This window comes from Condylura cristata, unplaced genomic scaffold, assembly GCF_000260355.1.
Source record: "Condylura cristata isolate star-nosed mole 26May11 unplaced genomic scaffold, ConCri1.0 scaffold00017, whole genome shotgun sequence".
Lineage (NCBI taxonomy): Eukaryota > Metazoa > Chordata > Mammalia > Eulipotyphla > Talpidae > Condylura > Condylura cristata.
The window spans coordinates 22999485-23016616 of record NW_004567118.1 but is presented as its reverse complement, the minus strand read 5'-3'; the positions used below and the strand labels follow the sequence as shown (position 1 = coordinate 23016616).

General features: G+C 35.1%; 1 protein-coding gene across 6 annotated transcripts in view; it reads left to right on the top strand.

Moving 5' to 3' along the window:
- NCOR1 (nuclear receptor corepressor 1) overlaps positions 1–17132 on the top strand; it is a 147548-nt gene that overhangs the window by 27869 nt on the left and 102547 nt on the right. For all 6 annotated transcript variants that reach the window (XM_012726157.1, XM_012726156.1, XM_012726158.1 and 3 more), the window contains exons 4-5: positions 2135–2327; positions 8565–8747. In XM_012726157.1, the coding sequence (XP_012581611.1) occupies positions 2135–2327; positions 8565–8747 (376 nt within the window). The remainder of the gene's footprint in view (positions 1–2134; positions 2328–8564; positions 8748–17132) is intronic.

The window sequence follows — 17132 nt, the reverse complement described above, 5'->3', positions numbered from 1 at the left end:
ATTATAAATTAAATTAAATATAAATTATATAAATTAAATATTATATATAAATTATATTAAGTGAGAAAGAATAAGAAATAAAATAGATATAACAAAAAGTCAAACTTTTATCATGGAAAAGGGTCTGAGACAGAGTAAATACAGAAGAAAAGGACAGAGTAAAGCATTTAGACAGGATTTCATAAATATAGAGGACAAATTAAAATATCCAACAAATATGGCCCTCCCTGGTGGTGCAGTGGGTAAAGCACAGCACTAAAAAACTAAAACCACTTCAGCATGAGTTCAATCCCTGCCCCGGAGGTGACCCACATGGCGTGGCAGACCTCTCCTGACCCGCCCACTGCTTCCCTCAGCAGTGTACTTTGTCAGTTTGCTTGTTCTGCTTCCCACTCTGTCTCTGGTGAATCCTCTCACTGCCCCTGTACTCTGGCCAGTACCCAGTTCTGTATGCATAAATAAATAAATCTTAAAAACAAAACAAGACAACATCCAACATATGAAGAGAATATGTTTCTGAGAGAGAACATGGTAAAGGGACAAAATATACTCATTTCAGGCCCTCCCTGGTGGCGCAGTGGGTTAAAGCACAGCACTGAGAATCTAAAGCCTCTTCCGCATGAGTTCAGTTCCTGCCTGCCCTGGAGGTGACCACATGGTGTGGCAGACCTCTCCTGACCTGCCCGCTGCTCCCCTCAGCAGTGTACTTCGTGGATCTGCCTGTTCTGTTCCCCACTCTGTCTCTGGTGACGCCTCTCACCGCCCCTGAGCCTCTGGCCTGTACCCTAGTTCTGTATGCACAAATAAATAAATCTTAAAAAAAAAAAAAATACTCATTTAAAAAGCCAAGTTATTTCCTGTAAAGTGGGGCAAGAACTCTATTGATTGATAGGACGTGTTTTCTTGATTTCATCAGAAAACTTAAGTCCATGAAACTACATACAATATTTGCATGTTTAGATTAAAAAGATGAAGAATAGGTGAGGAATTTTCAGATACTATAAAAGACTCACTTAAATTGAGATAGTTGGTTTTCTTTTGAACAATAAAGGAAGTCATATCATACTTACAAATTTTATAATTCAAATGAAATAATTTTATCCTAAAGAGCAGTACTCTTCCTCAGTTGGGAATAAGTAAAATCCATTGATACAATTCTATACAATCTTTATGGGCCACTATTTTGAATAACTCTGAATGTTGACAGTTTCCTTAAGTGAAGCTGATTTTCTTTGAAAATAAAATGGAAAAGTGTAAGTTTATTACAGTAAAAATAATATTTGAAAATTTTAATTTATTTTAAAAGTATTTAGAGATAGTACTAAGATGATAAAATGACATTTCAAATTTTATTGTATATTTTTATTGACCTCATCTATCCTAAAAATGAAACAGTGAATATCTTTTCAAAGAAATGTTACTTTGTGAGACACTAAAGGTTGACCATAAAATAAAACATTTGTTTCTGTAAATACTTTGCTAGAAAAATGAAAAGTCAAGTTAATGAATATCTATATTTAGTACTTTGTGCAGTACACCATGTAATTAAATCAAAGACAGATTCCTGTATACTTGAAGATACTATGTTTTGGGGGAAACTAGACAGAATTTGTGTTTTGAGGGTCAGAATAATGTTTTAAAATCTATTAGATTTCTGCCTAACATCTTTTTCCCACTGTAGTTCACAGGTCATTTCTCTTTCTGTGTAGCCATTGCTGGGAGATACGTTTTTCTGTTTTATTATTGGTTAAATAATAACTCTTCTAGTTTAGATTGCCCTGAATTCAACTGTTATGTGTAGGTATAAACTTCTTATTTTATTGATATTCTTCAGCAATTTTGAATTGAGATACTGTATTCTTTCACTTCTAGACTGATTTTTTTTTTTTTTAGCTACCACAGCTTTGCCTCCCCTAAAGAAACTTTGTTAGAACTAGAAGCTTGATGGTACTCTTTAACAAGGTATATATTTTTCTGGTGAGAGAAAGAGAGAGAGGGCAGGGACTTGGCTTTGGAAGTAAGTATTGCTTTTTAGTTTATTTCCAAGTCTAACCAGGATGTTAGCTGGGAGTTGTATATCACTTAGAATTTCTCAAGTGTTTATTTATTTATTTATTTATTTTGTTTGGATTAGGCCTCAAGAAAGGAGAACTGGATATGAACAGTTTCACCCAGGCCCATCCCCCGTGGATCATGATTCACTGGAATCCAAACGACCACGTCTGGAGCAGGTTTCTGACTCCCATTTCCAGCGTGTCAGTGCTGCGGTCTTGCCTTTAGTGCATTCGCTGCCAGAAGGGCTGAGGTCTTCTGTAGATGCTAAGAAGGTAAATATTTGTCCTCTTACTCTGTGGAGTTGGTTTCTGATGTTTCTTTAGCCACATTCAAGCATGCCTTAAAAGAAACTCCAATTATTTCAGTCCTTAAAGGTTAGAAGTAGAAATTTTGTGAAACAAAATTAAAAACCACAGATTTAGTGCTCTATACTTTCAAAGTCTGTATGTTTTACTTTTTGGTGAATGAAAACAATTCTGAACTGCAAAGAAAAATTGCTATTGGTAATACCTAAGCATTTTGTGCTGGCTTGCCTGGACTATTTTAAATAAGTCCTTTAAATTCAGTTGCTATTTATTGACTTGCTATGTGGAAGAAACACATTTTAGGTAAGGCTTAACTGTATGTGTAATTTTTTCCTAATTATACATTTTCTGATTTACAGTTTACATAAATACATATATACTACTAGAATACTTGCAAAATATAGAGGAAAAATTTCCCTCAATTCTATAAATTGGAAATAACCATTTTTTAATATAATAGTTTATTTTTACATCATTTTGTGCATTTTTCCATCTCACTTGTAATCCCCTTGGGCTTCCCATCACCAAATCACCCATATGCCATCACCATAGTCCAGTGCATTTCCCTCCCCACCACTGTTCTTGATCCCATTCCCCACTCTACCCCCATAAAATGTCTCTGGTATATAGCTTTTCATTATTATTGGAAATAACCATTTTTTAATATGAGACTATAGTTTGTGATATTTCAGACAATGTGTGTTACGCATTTATTAGAAGACTTTATTAACATCAAACCTCTTTACCTCATTTGCTTATTATTTGCCTTTTGTGAATTGCACGTTCATGTATCATGCCTTTGTTTTGTAGTTGTGTTTATCTTTTTCAGTGTCTGTTTGCTTATCTTTAAACCTGCAGATTAGGAGTGCTTGGCACTTAGGTATAGAATAAATATTTGTTTTAGAAAGAATAAACAGATATGTAAAATTTTTTTAATAGTAAAGCATTAACCCTTTTATTATTATATGTTAATATTTCCCCCAGTTTCTTTCCCACAAAGTTTACTTACTCAATGTCTAATGACCCGTCCTGCCCTGATATCAGATAAATAAGTATTCATACATTTGTTTGAAATGTTATGTAGTGAAAACTAATTTGGGAGAGAGAATATGTTTGCAGTTTATTTTGAAATAATTCAGACAAGAAATAAGCCTAGATATGTGTGCATATAGAAGGAGAGAAAGTGGACACAACAAAATGTTAATAACTAATGAATCTAGGTTGGTAAAATGAGTATCCATTATACTATTAATCCATATTTTATGTAAATTTCAAATTTTTCCAAGCAAAAAAATTAAGTAGAGAAAGTTTTTTGTAAGCTGGAAATTAGTTAAACTTCTGGAAATTTTTGACACCCACACTTCTATGTGAATATCTGTATTACAGTTATTCAGTTTTTAAGAAATATTTTGCTATCTTCAAAAAGTATAGTGAATAAAATTTTTCTTCCAGTGCTGAATAAATTACTACAAATACAATTTATACATACAATTTTTTAAAGCAGAGACTGGTCTTTTAAAAGGTTATTTATTGATTCATCTTTAAAAACTAAAAATGGATATATTAATATGACCATTAATCTTCCTCTGGGGCTTTTAGCCAAAGAGCATGAAGCCATCAGAGCAAAAAACTATATGCTCTACATTGTTTATCACAGCACTGCTTATAGTAGTTAGGACATGGGAGCAGCCTAAATGCCCATTGATAAGTGATTGGATATAAAAGATGTAGTATATCCATAATATGGAATATTGTTTTATTTAGCCATAAGAAAAGATGACATGCAACCATTCACAGCCAAATGGAGAGATCTCGTTTGAGGGAATTGTGTGTAGTAAAACAAGTCAGAATGATAAGTACCAGATACTTTCTTTTTAAAGATTTATTTATTTATACATACAGAACTGCAGTACAGGCCAGAGGCACAGATGTGGTGAGAGGATTCACCAGAGAAGAGTGGGGAGCAGAACAGGCAGATCGACGAAGTACACTGCTGAGGGGAGCAGCGGGTGGGTCAGGAAAGGTCTGCTCACTATGTGGGTCACCCCCGGGGCCGGGGATCGAACTCATACTGAAGTGGCTTTAGCTTTTTAGTGCTGTGCTTTAACCTGCTGCGCCACAAGGGAAGGCCCCAGATACTTTTTTTTTAAACAATTTATTTATGCATATAGATCTGGGTTACAGGCTAGGGGTGTGGGGGGAAGAGGATTCACCAGCAACAGAATGGGAAGCAAAACAGACAGATGTACTGAAATACACTGCTGAGGGGAGCAGCCATTGGGTCAGGAGAGGTCTCCCATGCCATGTGGGTCAGCTACTTGACTAGGGATTGAACTCGTGCTGTAGTGGCTGCCCATAGCTTGGTAGTGCTGTGCTTTAATCTGTTGCACCACAAGGAAGGGCCCAACTATTTCTATTTTATAGCTAAGAAAACAGATGTTAAGATATCAATTTAAGAGAAATTAAGTACCGGAGACAGTTGGAATGAAAATCCATACCCACTTACCCCTGATCTCATTTGTTTTTTCTTAAGTCGTAATTAGGATTTTTTTTGTGTGTAGAAGTAGGCATTTCAAAAGAATTAACATTTGTTAGTGTTTAAAATGTTGTTAAACTCATATATACATATTATATATTAGACTATTTAGATTAATTTGCAGGGAAAAGTTATCTGCAGTCTTAGTAGATAGAAATCATTTACTTTTTGGCTATTCTTATACCTGTCCATATTTTAATATATTCACTTTGTACATTCTTTAACTTTATTTTTGCTTAAATATATCCTGAGCTTAATAAATTTGTGTGAATAAGATTACATATGTAATTTTAGTGATTACTTAGTATTCCATATATAGATAAAAATTTATTTAATCATCACACATTTGAGGTTTCCAGTTTATTCACTTAGTACAATGTTATGATATATATTCTTTAGGCTGAATTTTTTTGTTATACATCCTTACTCCCTTAAAGTAATTTCCTATTAGTATAATTAATTACATACTGTAGCTGACGTATTTTAAAAATCTTAAGTATTTCCAGATTGCTCTGCAAAATTCCAATTCTTTTTCCTTTCAGTAGTTTATAAAGGATACCTGGTTCCTTTGAACCCTTCCTGATACCTTGCTGTATCTATTGTTTTAAAAATTACTGTGAATTGCATATTTTAAACTTATTTTTATTGCTTGTTAATAAAATGAAACTTTTTAAAATTGATCATCTTCCTTGTATTGTGAATTGTTTCCTTCATATTTTTCATTCATTTTTCTGTTGGTATGTTTTCTATTTCATAGTTGCTTATGCTCATGTTTCACAGTTTTTCCATTTACCTTTGAATGTTGTTATTTTGAGAAAGATTGTCTTCTTTCTTTAGCAATCTTTTAAATTAAATGTGCTGCTGACTTTCCCTAACTCAAGATAATTTTATACTTTTTTATGTGTGTTTGCAGCTTCTTGTGATTTACTACATAGTCTCAGTAATTGTTGTTACTTGACTTTTATTGTGATATGTGAGGTAAGAGTCTTAACTCTTTTTCTCCAAAATTGCTGTTGGTGTAGTCCAACATAAGATTGTAAGCTCCATGAGAGAAGGTATCATATCTATTTATTCATTGTCCTTTACCTAGTGCTTTTTTTTTTTTTTTAAGATTACTTATTTATGCATACAGAACTGGGGTACAGGCCAGAGGTGCAGGGGTGGTGAGAGGATTCACCAGAGACAGAGTGGTGAGCAGAACAGGACGACTGATGAAGTACACTGCTGAGGGGAGTAGAAAGTGGGTCAGGAGAGCTCTGCCATGCCATGTGGATCACTTCCGGGGCGGGGATTGAACTCATGCTGAAGTGGCTTTAACTTTTTAGTTCTGTGCTTTAACCTGCTGCGCCACCAGGGAGGTCCCCTAGTGCTTTTGTTAATGGTAGCACTAAAGGGATTTTTTTTTTTTTTTGCTAAATATTTAACTAGAAAGGAAAATACTAATTTGCAATAATAAATCTTAGGTGTGCATCACATTACCTGAGGAGTGTTTTTAAACTCTTGAATCAAATTTTAATGTATTTTGCTATTACATGGTTCTGTAACACAAATTGGCTCATACACATATGGTATGAACATGATATTAATATGACATGGAAGTCCTGGTGGTTCACAAATTATTTTTTATGTTAATGTTTCAAAGCTTTCAGAATCAAGCTGTCTCAATGTTTTCAATGTATAAAGAGACTGACTACTTGAAAATTCTGTATTTAGTATTCATTTAGTGTAAGTAATACCACCTGGCTTAGTGAATTAAAGATCTGTTCTGCTTTTTAGGAGTGAGCAAACTAGTGAAGATTCAAGTGTTGAATGAAACTAAAGACTTCTTTTTAAAGATTTATTTATGCATACAAGAACAAGGGTACAGGCCAGAGGTATGGGGAGGGTGAGTGAGGGAGAGGATTCATCAAGAGACAGAGTAGGGAGCAGAACAGGTGGACCTAATGAAATACATTGCTGAGGGGAGCAGTGAGTGGCTCAGGAGAGGCCTGCTACACCATGTGGGTCACCTCCTTGTCCTGGGATTGAACGCATGCTGCAGTTGCTATGGACAGCTTCACAGTGCTGAAGTTTAACCTGTTGCATTACCAGGGAGGGCCCTGAAGACATTTTCTGCTATATTTTTTAATTTCAAAGGTCGATAAAGTGATGGTACCTGTTTTTGAGTCCCTATTTTGATGCAACATACTTTTTTTGTTGGAAACAAATGATCAAAGGGATTTATGCCTTCATATAGGAAATAATGAATATAAACAGGGCTGGGCCCTCCATGGTGGAGCAACAGGTGAAAGCATTATGACATGACCCCCAACCACTGCAGCACAGGTTTGATTCCTGTCCAAGGAGGTGACCCACATGGCGCAGCAAACTTCTCCTGTCTAGCCTGCTGCTCCCTTTAGCAGTGTATTTCAATCTGCCTGTTCTGCTCTCCACTGTCTTTGGTGAATTTTCTCACCCCCTGCATCTCTGGCCTGTACCCCAGCGCTTGTATGCATAAATAATATTAAAAAAATTAATAAGCTGCAGGGCTGAAGTTTGCCTAAGATTGATGATCGGCTGAATACAAATGATAGGGGAGCTTTAATTATACTACTTCTATTAGAATTGTTACTACTTTGTAAATGTTCTGCATACAAAATTATACGTTTTAAGTAATATGCATAATCCTCTTTTCCTCAGAAGTTTTATATTTAGCACATATAGTTACAGAATGTAGGACTTTTAAGGAATATGCATACATATTATGTTTTAGCTGAAATTTCTGTTCCAGGATTTTTTAGAACAGCTATCCGTCCATGTATAGTTAAGTGCAGTTTTGGTTAAAACACAGTTCTTATTCATTATTTAACATATGTTAGGGCTCTGTAGTCTTATGAACTATGCTATTTTTTGGTTTCTTTTTGTCTAAAGAAAAGTAGTACCATAGTTTAAAATTAATTTCTTTTGCTCTATTCTATCTTTGCCTCAGATTGGAAATCATTGGCGGGGGGAGTATGTGTGTATTGGTAGATTTTTGGTGGAGGGAGACTTTCATTCTCTTACAGTTACCTGTTGAGTTGGAGGTGGAATGGGATATATATACCAAAACAATAATGTAGTATAGGCAGGCTTTAGAAGTGTAGGGCTGAATCAATAAAAGTTTCCATGGTCATTTTTCTGACTTCTATACTTCAGTATTGGCCCATAGAAAGCCTGCAGACTTTTTTGCTAGGAACTTTTGACACTACTGAGTGGGGTAGGCATACTTGTAGTTTATACTACTTCCCAGAAATTTGTGTTATTTTACCTGGAGCTCATACTATTTCCCAAGAGCTTTTGAAAAATCACTGAAGTGGCTCAGACACTGTAATTTTTTTTTGTTGTGGTTGTATAATTATTTCTCCAGAAAGTCTCTACATTCTCAGTAGTATTAACTAAAGGCAGATTGGCCACTTAGCCACCTTCTTCATGAATAGCTTTTAAAATCTACAAAATAGTGAATGATATATGTAAGCTATAAAAATGAGACAGTGAGGGAGAACTGCTATCATAGAACTACTGTCTAAAGGAGAAATAGAAATATGACCACTGTCTGCTGTATTTTCAAATTAGACTTTAAGCTAAGGAAACTTAGCTAACAATGGAAATTAGTGAGAAATAAATCATTCTTGACCTTTTCTTCTCTCAAGGATCCAGCATTTGGAAGCAAACATGAAGCTCCATCTTCTCCAATCTCTGGGCAGCCATGTGGAGATGATCAAAATGCTTCACCTTCAAAACTTTCAAAGGAAGAGTTAATACAGAGTATGGATCGTGTTGATCGAGAAATTGCAAAAGTAGAACAGCAGATTCTTAAACTGAAAAAGAAACAAGTAAGTGTTTGAATTTTCTGCTTTTTGTATTCTACGAATGTGTTTCCCTAGAGAAAGTATGTTAAATTTTCCATATTTAAAAATAATCATGCCTCATATATTCCATGAATTACTTTTGAGCCTTTTTTCCCTCTGTTAATTTCTGTGGATTCATTCATTTTTCTTGCTGTATTGTCGATTTTTGATAGCCAAACTTTTATGTCCCATTAGTTTTTGATTTTACTGGATGCATTATTTCTGGTTTGTTTCTGTTTCACATAATGGTGCTGTGTTTTTGGTTTACATGAAGAGAGATTTTCTAGGGCATGTGCATAGCATTAGTAGGCCCAAGGGTATGCATATAGTCTATTGTACTAGATGATATTAAGTTGCTAAGATGTCAGTACCATTTTACGTTCTCACTGGCAGCGTATACAAGTTCCAGTTGGTACACATCCTTGCCTTTACTGATTAATTTTTTTTTTCAGTTGAATGTGAAATATTTCTTAATGTGTTTTTAATATGCATTTCTTTGATTAGAAATGAGATGGACCTTTTTTTTATTTATGGATTATTTGTGTTCTTGTGGATTGTTAGTACTTTGTCATCCTCCTTTTTTGTATTTCCTCTAAAGTTATAGAGATAGGAGATCTCTTCTGATTTGTGCCTTACCATTTTGTTTTTTGGTGGGGGGGAGGATTTTTTTTTACTGAACTAAAAAATGTACATGTCATAATAGTTACCTTTTTAAAAAGTACAATTGACTTTTAATGTATTCTTGATGTTGTGTAACTATCACCACTACAAAGTTCCAAAACATTTTTATCACTTGAAAAAGAACCCTCATATGTGTTAGCAGTTACTCTTTATTTCTCCCGCTCCTCAGCCCTTGGCATCCACTATGTTTTGTTTCTGTGGACTGCATATTATGGACATTCTCAGATAAATGAAATCATTTTTGTGACCATCTGTTTTTCACTACCATGTTTTCAAGATTCTTCTATGTTATATCTTGTATCAGCACTTTACTACTTTTATGGCTAAATAAAATTCCCTTGCATGAATATGTTTTGTTTATCTTGTTCACTAGTTGATGGACATTTGAGTTGTATTTCACTTTTTGGTGATTATGAATAATGCTGCAATGATGTTAACATATTTTTGTAGGGTCATAGTTTTTCAGTTCTATTGGCTATATACTTAAGAGTGTAGTGCCACTGGTTTATATTTTAATTCTCTGAAGTTTTGAGGAACTACCAAACTGTTTTCCAAAGAGCTGTACCATTTATGTTTCTAGCAGTAGTTCTATTCGTTCCTTACTCTTGTCAGCATTTGTTATCTATCCTGGTAAATGTGAATTTTGATTCACATTTGATTATGGTATCTGATTATGGTTTCGGTTTCCATTTCCTTAATGACTGATGATTGTGAATATCTTTTCATGTGCTTGTTGGCCATTTTATATACAGACATGTCTTGGAGATATTGTGGATTCATTTCCAGACCAAAATAATAAAGCGAATATCACAGTAAAGCAAGTCATAAGTGTTTTGTTTTCCCAGTGCATATAAAATACATTTACAGCATATCTAGTCTGTTAGACATAGTGGCATTATGTTTATAAAGGCAATGTACACATCATAATTAAAAAATACTTTATTGCTTAAAAAAATGCTATGATCTGAGACTTCAGCAAGTCAATCCTTTTGCCGGTTGGAGGATCTTGTATTAATGTATTATCTGTGAAAGACAGTAAAACCAGCGCAATATAAAGCCATGCTTGTGTTTTCCTTAGAGAAATGTCCATTCAGATCCTTTGCCCATTTTTTGGTTGGATTTTGTCTCTTTATTGTTGAGTTGTTAGGAGTTCTTCCTATATTCTGCATATTTAAATAAATTATTTGCAGGTATATTCTCTATTAATGTGGGTTGTCTTTTTATTTTCGTGATACTATCTTTGCTATACAGATGTTTTTGTTTTCTTATTTGATCATTCAAATATATATTGAGCAACTAGGAAGATACAAAGGTGATTAAAATACCTTTAAAGAGGTGAGTCAGATGTGCAAGTGATGGAAAGCAAGGTATAAGGCTCACTGAGTCACAGCAGTTAAAAGTGCTTTAGGAAATCAAGTGTAAACTTGTTTCTAGCCTGGAAAGGAATGCATTGGTGGCAAATTAGGAAAGGAGGTTGAGATTATACTACATGTCTTTAGTTTGCACTGCTAATCACAATATACACTTTTAAAAAAATTTTTTTTTAAATAATATACAGTTTATTTTTACATCATTTTGTACACTTTTTTGTTTTTATCTCAATTGTAATTCCCATGGGCTTCCCATCACCGAATCACCTGTGTGCCATCACCATAGTCCCGTGCACTTCCCTCCCCACCCCCATCTCCCATTTTTTATCCCATTCCCTACTCCACCCCCACAAAATGTCTCTGGTATATGGCTGTTCATTATTATTATTTTCTCGCCTGGTCCATTATACTCCTGCTGTGAGCAAAACCATTCGGTATTTTTCTTTTTCTTTCTGGCTTATCTCACTAAGCATGATCTTTTCCAGCTCCATCCAAGTTGCTGCAAAAGACATATTTCTGTTTTTTGGTTGCTGAGTAATATTCCATTGTATGTATGTGCCCCATCTTTTTAATCCAGTCATCTACTTTTGGGCATTTGGGCTGCTTCCATGTTTTTCCAATTGTAAATAAAGCAGCAATAAACATGGGGGTGCAGGTATCTTTTTGAATCAGTGTTTTTGTGTTTTTTGGGTAGATACCTAGGAATGGGATTGCTGGGTCATAGGGAAGCTCCATGTTTAGCAGTTTGAGGAATCTCCAAACAGTTTTCCATAGTGGTTGTACTAGTTTGCATTCCCACCAGCAGTGCAGGAGAGTTCCTTTTTCTCCACATCCTCGCCAACATTTGTTGTTGCTAGTTGTTTGAAGATGTGCCATTCTCACTGGAGTGAGGTAGTATCTTATTGTGGTTTTAATTTGCATCTCCCTTATTACGAGTGATGTTGAACTTTTTTCATATGCTTATTGGCCATCTGCATTTCCTCTTTGGAGAAGTGTCTTTAGCTCTTCTGCCCATTTTTTGATGGGGTTGTTTACTTTTGTTGAGTTTCGTCAGTTCACCGTATATTTTTGTGATCAGTCCTTTATCACTACTTTTGTGTGAGAAAATGTTTTCCCAATTAGTGGGCTGTCTGTTTGTTTTTTGTAATGTCTCTTTTGCTGTACAGAAGCTCTTTAACTTGATGTAGTCTCATGTATTTATCCTTGCCTTCACTGTTGTGGCATTGGGTGCTCTATCTTTAAAGATGTCTTTGAAGTGTATGTCGTGTAGTGTTTGGCCCATCTTTGTTTCCAGGTATTTTATGGTTTCCGTTCTTATGTCTAGGTCTTTAATCCACTTCGAGTTGATTTTTGTGACTGGAGTGAGGCAGTGATCTAGTTTCATTTTTTCGCATGTAGCTTCCCAGTTCTTCCAGCACCATTTGCTGAACAAAATTTCATTGTTCCATTGTATCTTCTTTGCTCCCTTGTCAAAAATTAGCTGTCCATAAACTTGTGGGTTTATATCTGGGTTTTCTATTCGAATCCCCTGGTCTGTATGTGTATTCTTATTCCAGTACCATGCAGTTTTGGTTATTATGGCTTTGTAGTAAAGCTTGAAGTTTGGGATTGTAATGCCTCCATTTTGTTTTTTCTTAGACATGAAGGTTTTGGGTATTCGAGGTCTTTTGTTGTTCCATATGAATCTCATCAACATTTTTTCTATTTCTTTGAAGAATGTCATTGAGATTTTTATTGGGATGGCATTAAATCTGTATACAATATACACTATTTTTATCTCCTTTTTCTCTTCATCTTTGGGTGTAACTTAAATTTATCAGTAGTGCCAGGATTGTTAAGTGTACCTTTTTATGACATGGCCTGATTTTTGCCTTACTGTCATTTGCTTTTTCCTCGCCTTCATTATCATTTTTATCTGCACATTTGACTTTTTTTTCTATGACCCTATTACCACTTCCAGGGCTCTATCTCTTTATAGAAAACCTGAGGAGTTTCATATTCCCCTCATCATCTCCTGACTCTCCTTCTTCCTCCTTAGCTTCTAAGTGCTGGTCACTTATATTTACAAACCCTCAATCAAACCTGAAACGAAGACATTGGCTCAACAGACATTTTTCAGAGTTGTTACTGTTACATGAATTGAACTGCTTTCTTAACTCATTGCCTCTTTATGCTAGCCCTTGCACTGTTCTTAAAAATAATGGGTGTTGGGCCCTCCTTGGTGGTGCAGTGAGTTAAAGTACAGCACTAAGACACGAAAGCCACTTCAGCATGAGTTCAATCCCCACCCCAGAGGTGACACTTGGCGCAGCAGACCTCTCCTGACCCGCCCGCTGCTCCCCTCAGCAGTGTACTTTGTCAGTCGTACTGTCCTGTTCCCCACTCTCTCTGGTGAATCCTCTCACTGCCCCTGCATCTCTGGCCTCTACCCTAGCTCTGCATAAATAAATAAATCTTTAAAAATAATAATAATTGGTGTTCATTTTCATAATTACCTGCTTTAAAGTGTTGATTTTGTTGTTGATGATTTATAAAAAGATAGTTTGGGGGCCTTTGGGAGTTCATGTCTGTACCCATTAAATCTTCCCTGGGTGGTGGCACTCAGTTGGGACAGAAGATGGGTAGAAATAAAGGATTACTGTTTCAGAGAACAACGTTACAGGTGCAATCACAGCTAGCTTTTAATTGTGTTGGCAGTCCAGTTTATTTTTCTTTCACAACTTGTGCTTTGGATGTCTTATCTAAGAAAGTGTTACATAATCCAAGGTCATAAAGATACCTATGTTTTCTGTAGTTTTAAAACTCAGATTTAGATTTTTGAGTCTACTAGTAATGCTTTTGATGAACAGAATTTCTTTAGATTTTTATATTAGAAATTAATACAGATGCTCTAGAGTTACTAGTTTATTTTATTGACTTTATATAATTTTTGTTTTATTCTTATTCCACCAGATATGAGTTTTTTTGTGTTTGCCCCAAGGTAGGGATCAAAATTAATTTTTTTCCTGTATGGGTAATTAATTGAAAAGTTCACCTTCTCCAGTTGTTCTATTATTTAGCTGTATTATAATTCAAGTTTGCATCTATATATACATATATAGTTTACATATATATAGATTTTTGGACTTTGTTGTTTGTCTATTATGAGTTATTCTCAGAATTAGAGTTTTATGATTCTTTTTTAAGGCAAACCTACCTCACTTCTGCAGGCATGTTATAAATATAACATTTTCTGCTCTCTACAATGTCTTTATATAATTTTAATTGGAATCATACAGAATATAAAGATCAATTTGAAGAGAATGTTATCTTTATAATACCGAGTCTTCCAATCATTGAATATAGTGTATCTGCCCATTTAGAAGGTTTTTTATTTTTATTTTTTTTTTACTTTCTGTCCATTAATATCTTATATGCCTTTGTTAGATTCAACTCTGGGTATTTTCTATTTTTGATGCTATTGTTAATATCTTTATATTGCATTGATTTTTTTTTAATAAACCAGCAACCTCCCTGTGAATTACCTTTTTTTCTTTATTATAGATTGATTTATTTATGCATACAGAACTGGGGTACAAGCCCGAGGTGCAGGGGCTGTGAGAATATGCACCAGAGACAAAGTGGGGAGCAGAACAGGCAGATCGATGAAGTACATGGCTGAGGGGAGTATCAGGCAAGACAGGAGAGGTCTGCTGTGTTATGTGGGTCACTTCTGGGGCTGGGGATCGAACTCATGCTGAGGTAATGCAACTAGCTTTGTAATGCTGCACTTTAACTTCTTGCATCACTGGAGAGGGCCCTGAATTATCTTTTCAGTACTTGGACTTTCTGTTTGATAGTGGTCATATCAGCAATTAATAAAAACAGTAATTTTATTTTTCCATTCCAGTTCTTAAGTTTTTTCCATTGTCTTATTGCTCTGGCTAAAACTGTAATATAGCATTAAAAGTGGTTATTTTTGTTTCTTTTAAAGGACTACTTTTTAGTTTTTTTTACTAATTATTATCAGTTTTTAAATATTTATTTATGCATACAGAACTGGGGTACAGGCCAGAGGTGCAAAGGGCAGTGAGAGGATTTACCAGAGACAGAGTGGGGAGCAGAACAGGCAGATTAACTGAAATACATTGCTGAGGGGAGCAGCGGGCGGTCAAAAGAGGCCTGGTGTGCCATGTGGGTCACCTTCCTGTCTTGGAATCAAACTTGTGCTGAAGTGGTGTTAGCTTCATAGTGCAGTGCTTTAACCCACTGCACCACCAGGGAGGGCCCATTATCAATTTTATAGATAAAACCTTTGTCAGGTTGGGAAGTGCCCTTCAATTCATAGTATGTTAAGTTTTTTTTTTTAAGGATTTGAGTCCTGGTTCTGTTTCTTGCCAGCTGTATTACTTGAATTGCATAAGAAACTGTTCTTGAGCATCAAGGAGTTTCTGTATAATGGAGACAATAAGGGAATCTGTTTCACTAGGTTGAAGAATAACATGTTCACTTCTTTATAAATTCCAAATAAGTACTTATTCATAAATAACTCATACCAAACTCTCAGAATTTGTCAGCTAATCTTTTGTCTAAGAGATTAAACTTGAATTTTTTTTTTAAGATTTATTTATTTGTGCCTACAGAACTGGGGTGTGCAGGCCAGAGGTGCGGCAGGCAGAGATCAAACTCATGTGGAAGTGGCTTTGGTTTCTTTGTGCATTACTTTAACCTGCTACGCCAGCAGGGAGGGTCCTAAATTTCAGTATTTTGACAGTAAATTTTCAATGTATCAGATCAAAATGAGCATCAGTAATTTGATAACTCATTAAAAAATTGAACCTAAGCCTCAGTTACCTTTGTGATCCTTAATATAGTAACCTGAATTAAGGGCATAAAAAATTTTAAGACATGACTCCCTCAAACTTGAAACTCTTGATATCATCAAAAGTTGGTGGCAGGGGGAGAAGGGAGTCACAGGAGACAAAAACAAAAATTCCATCTACTTGGAGCTTATAATGGCAATGCCATTTAACTAGCAATTCTCTCAGAAGTCATCAAACCAGTTCTAGTTCTATGAAGGCTGACTTCATACTTGTGGTCATATTTTATGTATAAACTTCCTACAAACCTAAGCATATAGCAAATGCTTAGTCAATTCTAGTAGAAAGTGTATCATTTTCTACCTGTGCTTTATTTACCTAGTATATACTACTCTTTATCTATGATCTTTAAATAAAAGAGAACCATAAACACAGTCTTAGAAGGAAGTGATTTTTTTCATGATGTTGAATTTTTTAATGGTGATTTTTCTTCATATTAGTATCATTTTCTCCTTCATTGAATTAGTATAACAAACTATTTTGCTAGTGTTAAATCACCTGTGCTTTCTAGGTTTAATCTAACTTAGGCATGATGTATTACCTACTTTTTTTAAATCATTGAATTTGCTTTAACAATATTTAGGGTCACAGACTTCACCCTTTTTTATGCTGATATCAGCATCTCCCCCCCCCCCCCCAGTTTTTATTTTGGATTGATTGTCTTATTCCATTTACTCTTATCCTACTAGTTTGGATATTATATGTTACCTCTTTAAGTTTAGTGGTTCTCTGGAAATTTTATATGTTTAGCATGCAGCTTAAAACTAATTGGTATCAACAGCCTTCTTAATTAGTATGAAGATGCAGAACTTCTTAAATTTTTTTTTTAAGATTTATTTATTTGTGCATACAGAACTGGGGTACAGGTCAGAGGCTCAGGGGCTGCGAGAGGCTTCACTATAGACAGAGTGGGGAGCAGAACAGACAGATCGAGGAAGTACACTGCTGAGGGGAGCAGCGGGCGGGTCAGGAGAGGTCTGCCACGCCATGTGGTTCATCTTCAGGGTGGCGATTAAATTCGTGTTGAAGTGGCTTCAGCTTAGTGCTGTGCTTTAACCCGCTGTGCCACCAGGGCCAGAACTTCTTAATTTTTACTTCTATGCTCTTGTAGGCTTTTATTTTAGTTCTTATTCTATTATTTTATATAGGCAATGTTCATTTAGGATTACCCACATAGCTGTCATCTTATTTGCTCAGAATGCTTTCTTGCAATGTAGATTTGGAGAATGCTTGAAGAATATCCATGAGTATTTCCTATTATTTGGCAATTCAGTATTTGATTGGTTTTTAAATATTGTCTTTATGCATATTTATTGAAAGATATTTTCATTTGGTATGTGATTATTTTCTCTATTCTGGCTCCCATTGTTAAGAAATCAACCCTCAGTCTAATTTTTATTATTTTGTGAATAATCTGACTTTTCTGTCTTGACTGTTTTTAATATCTTTTTTCTTTGGGT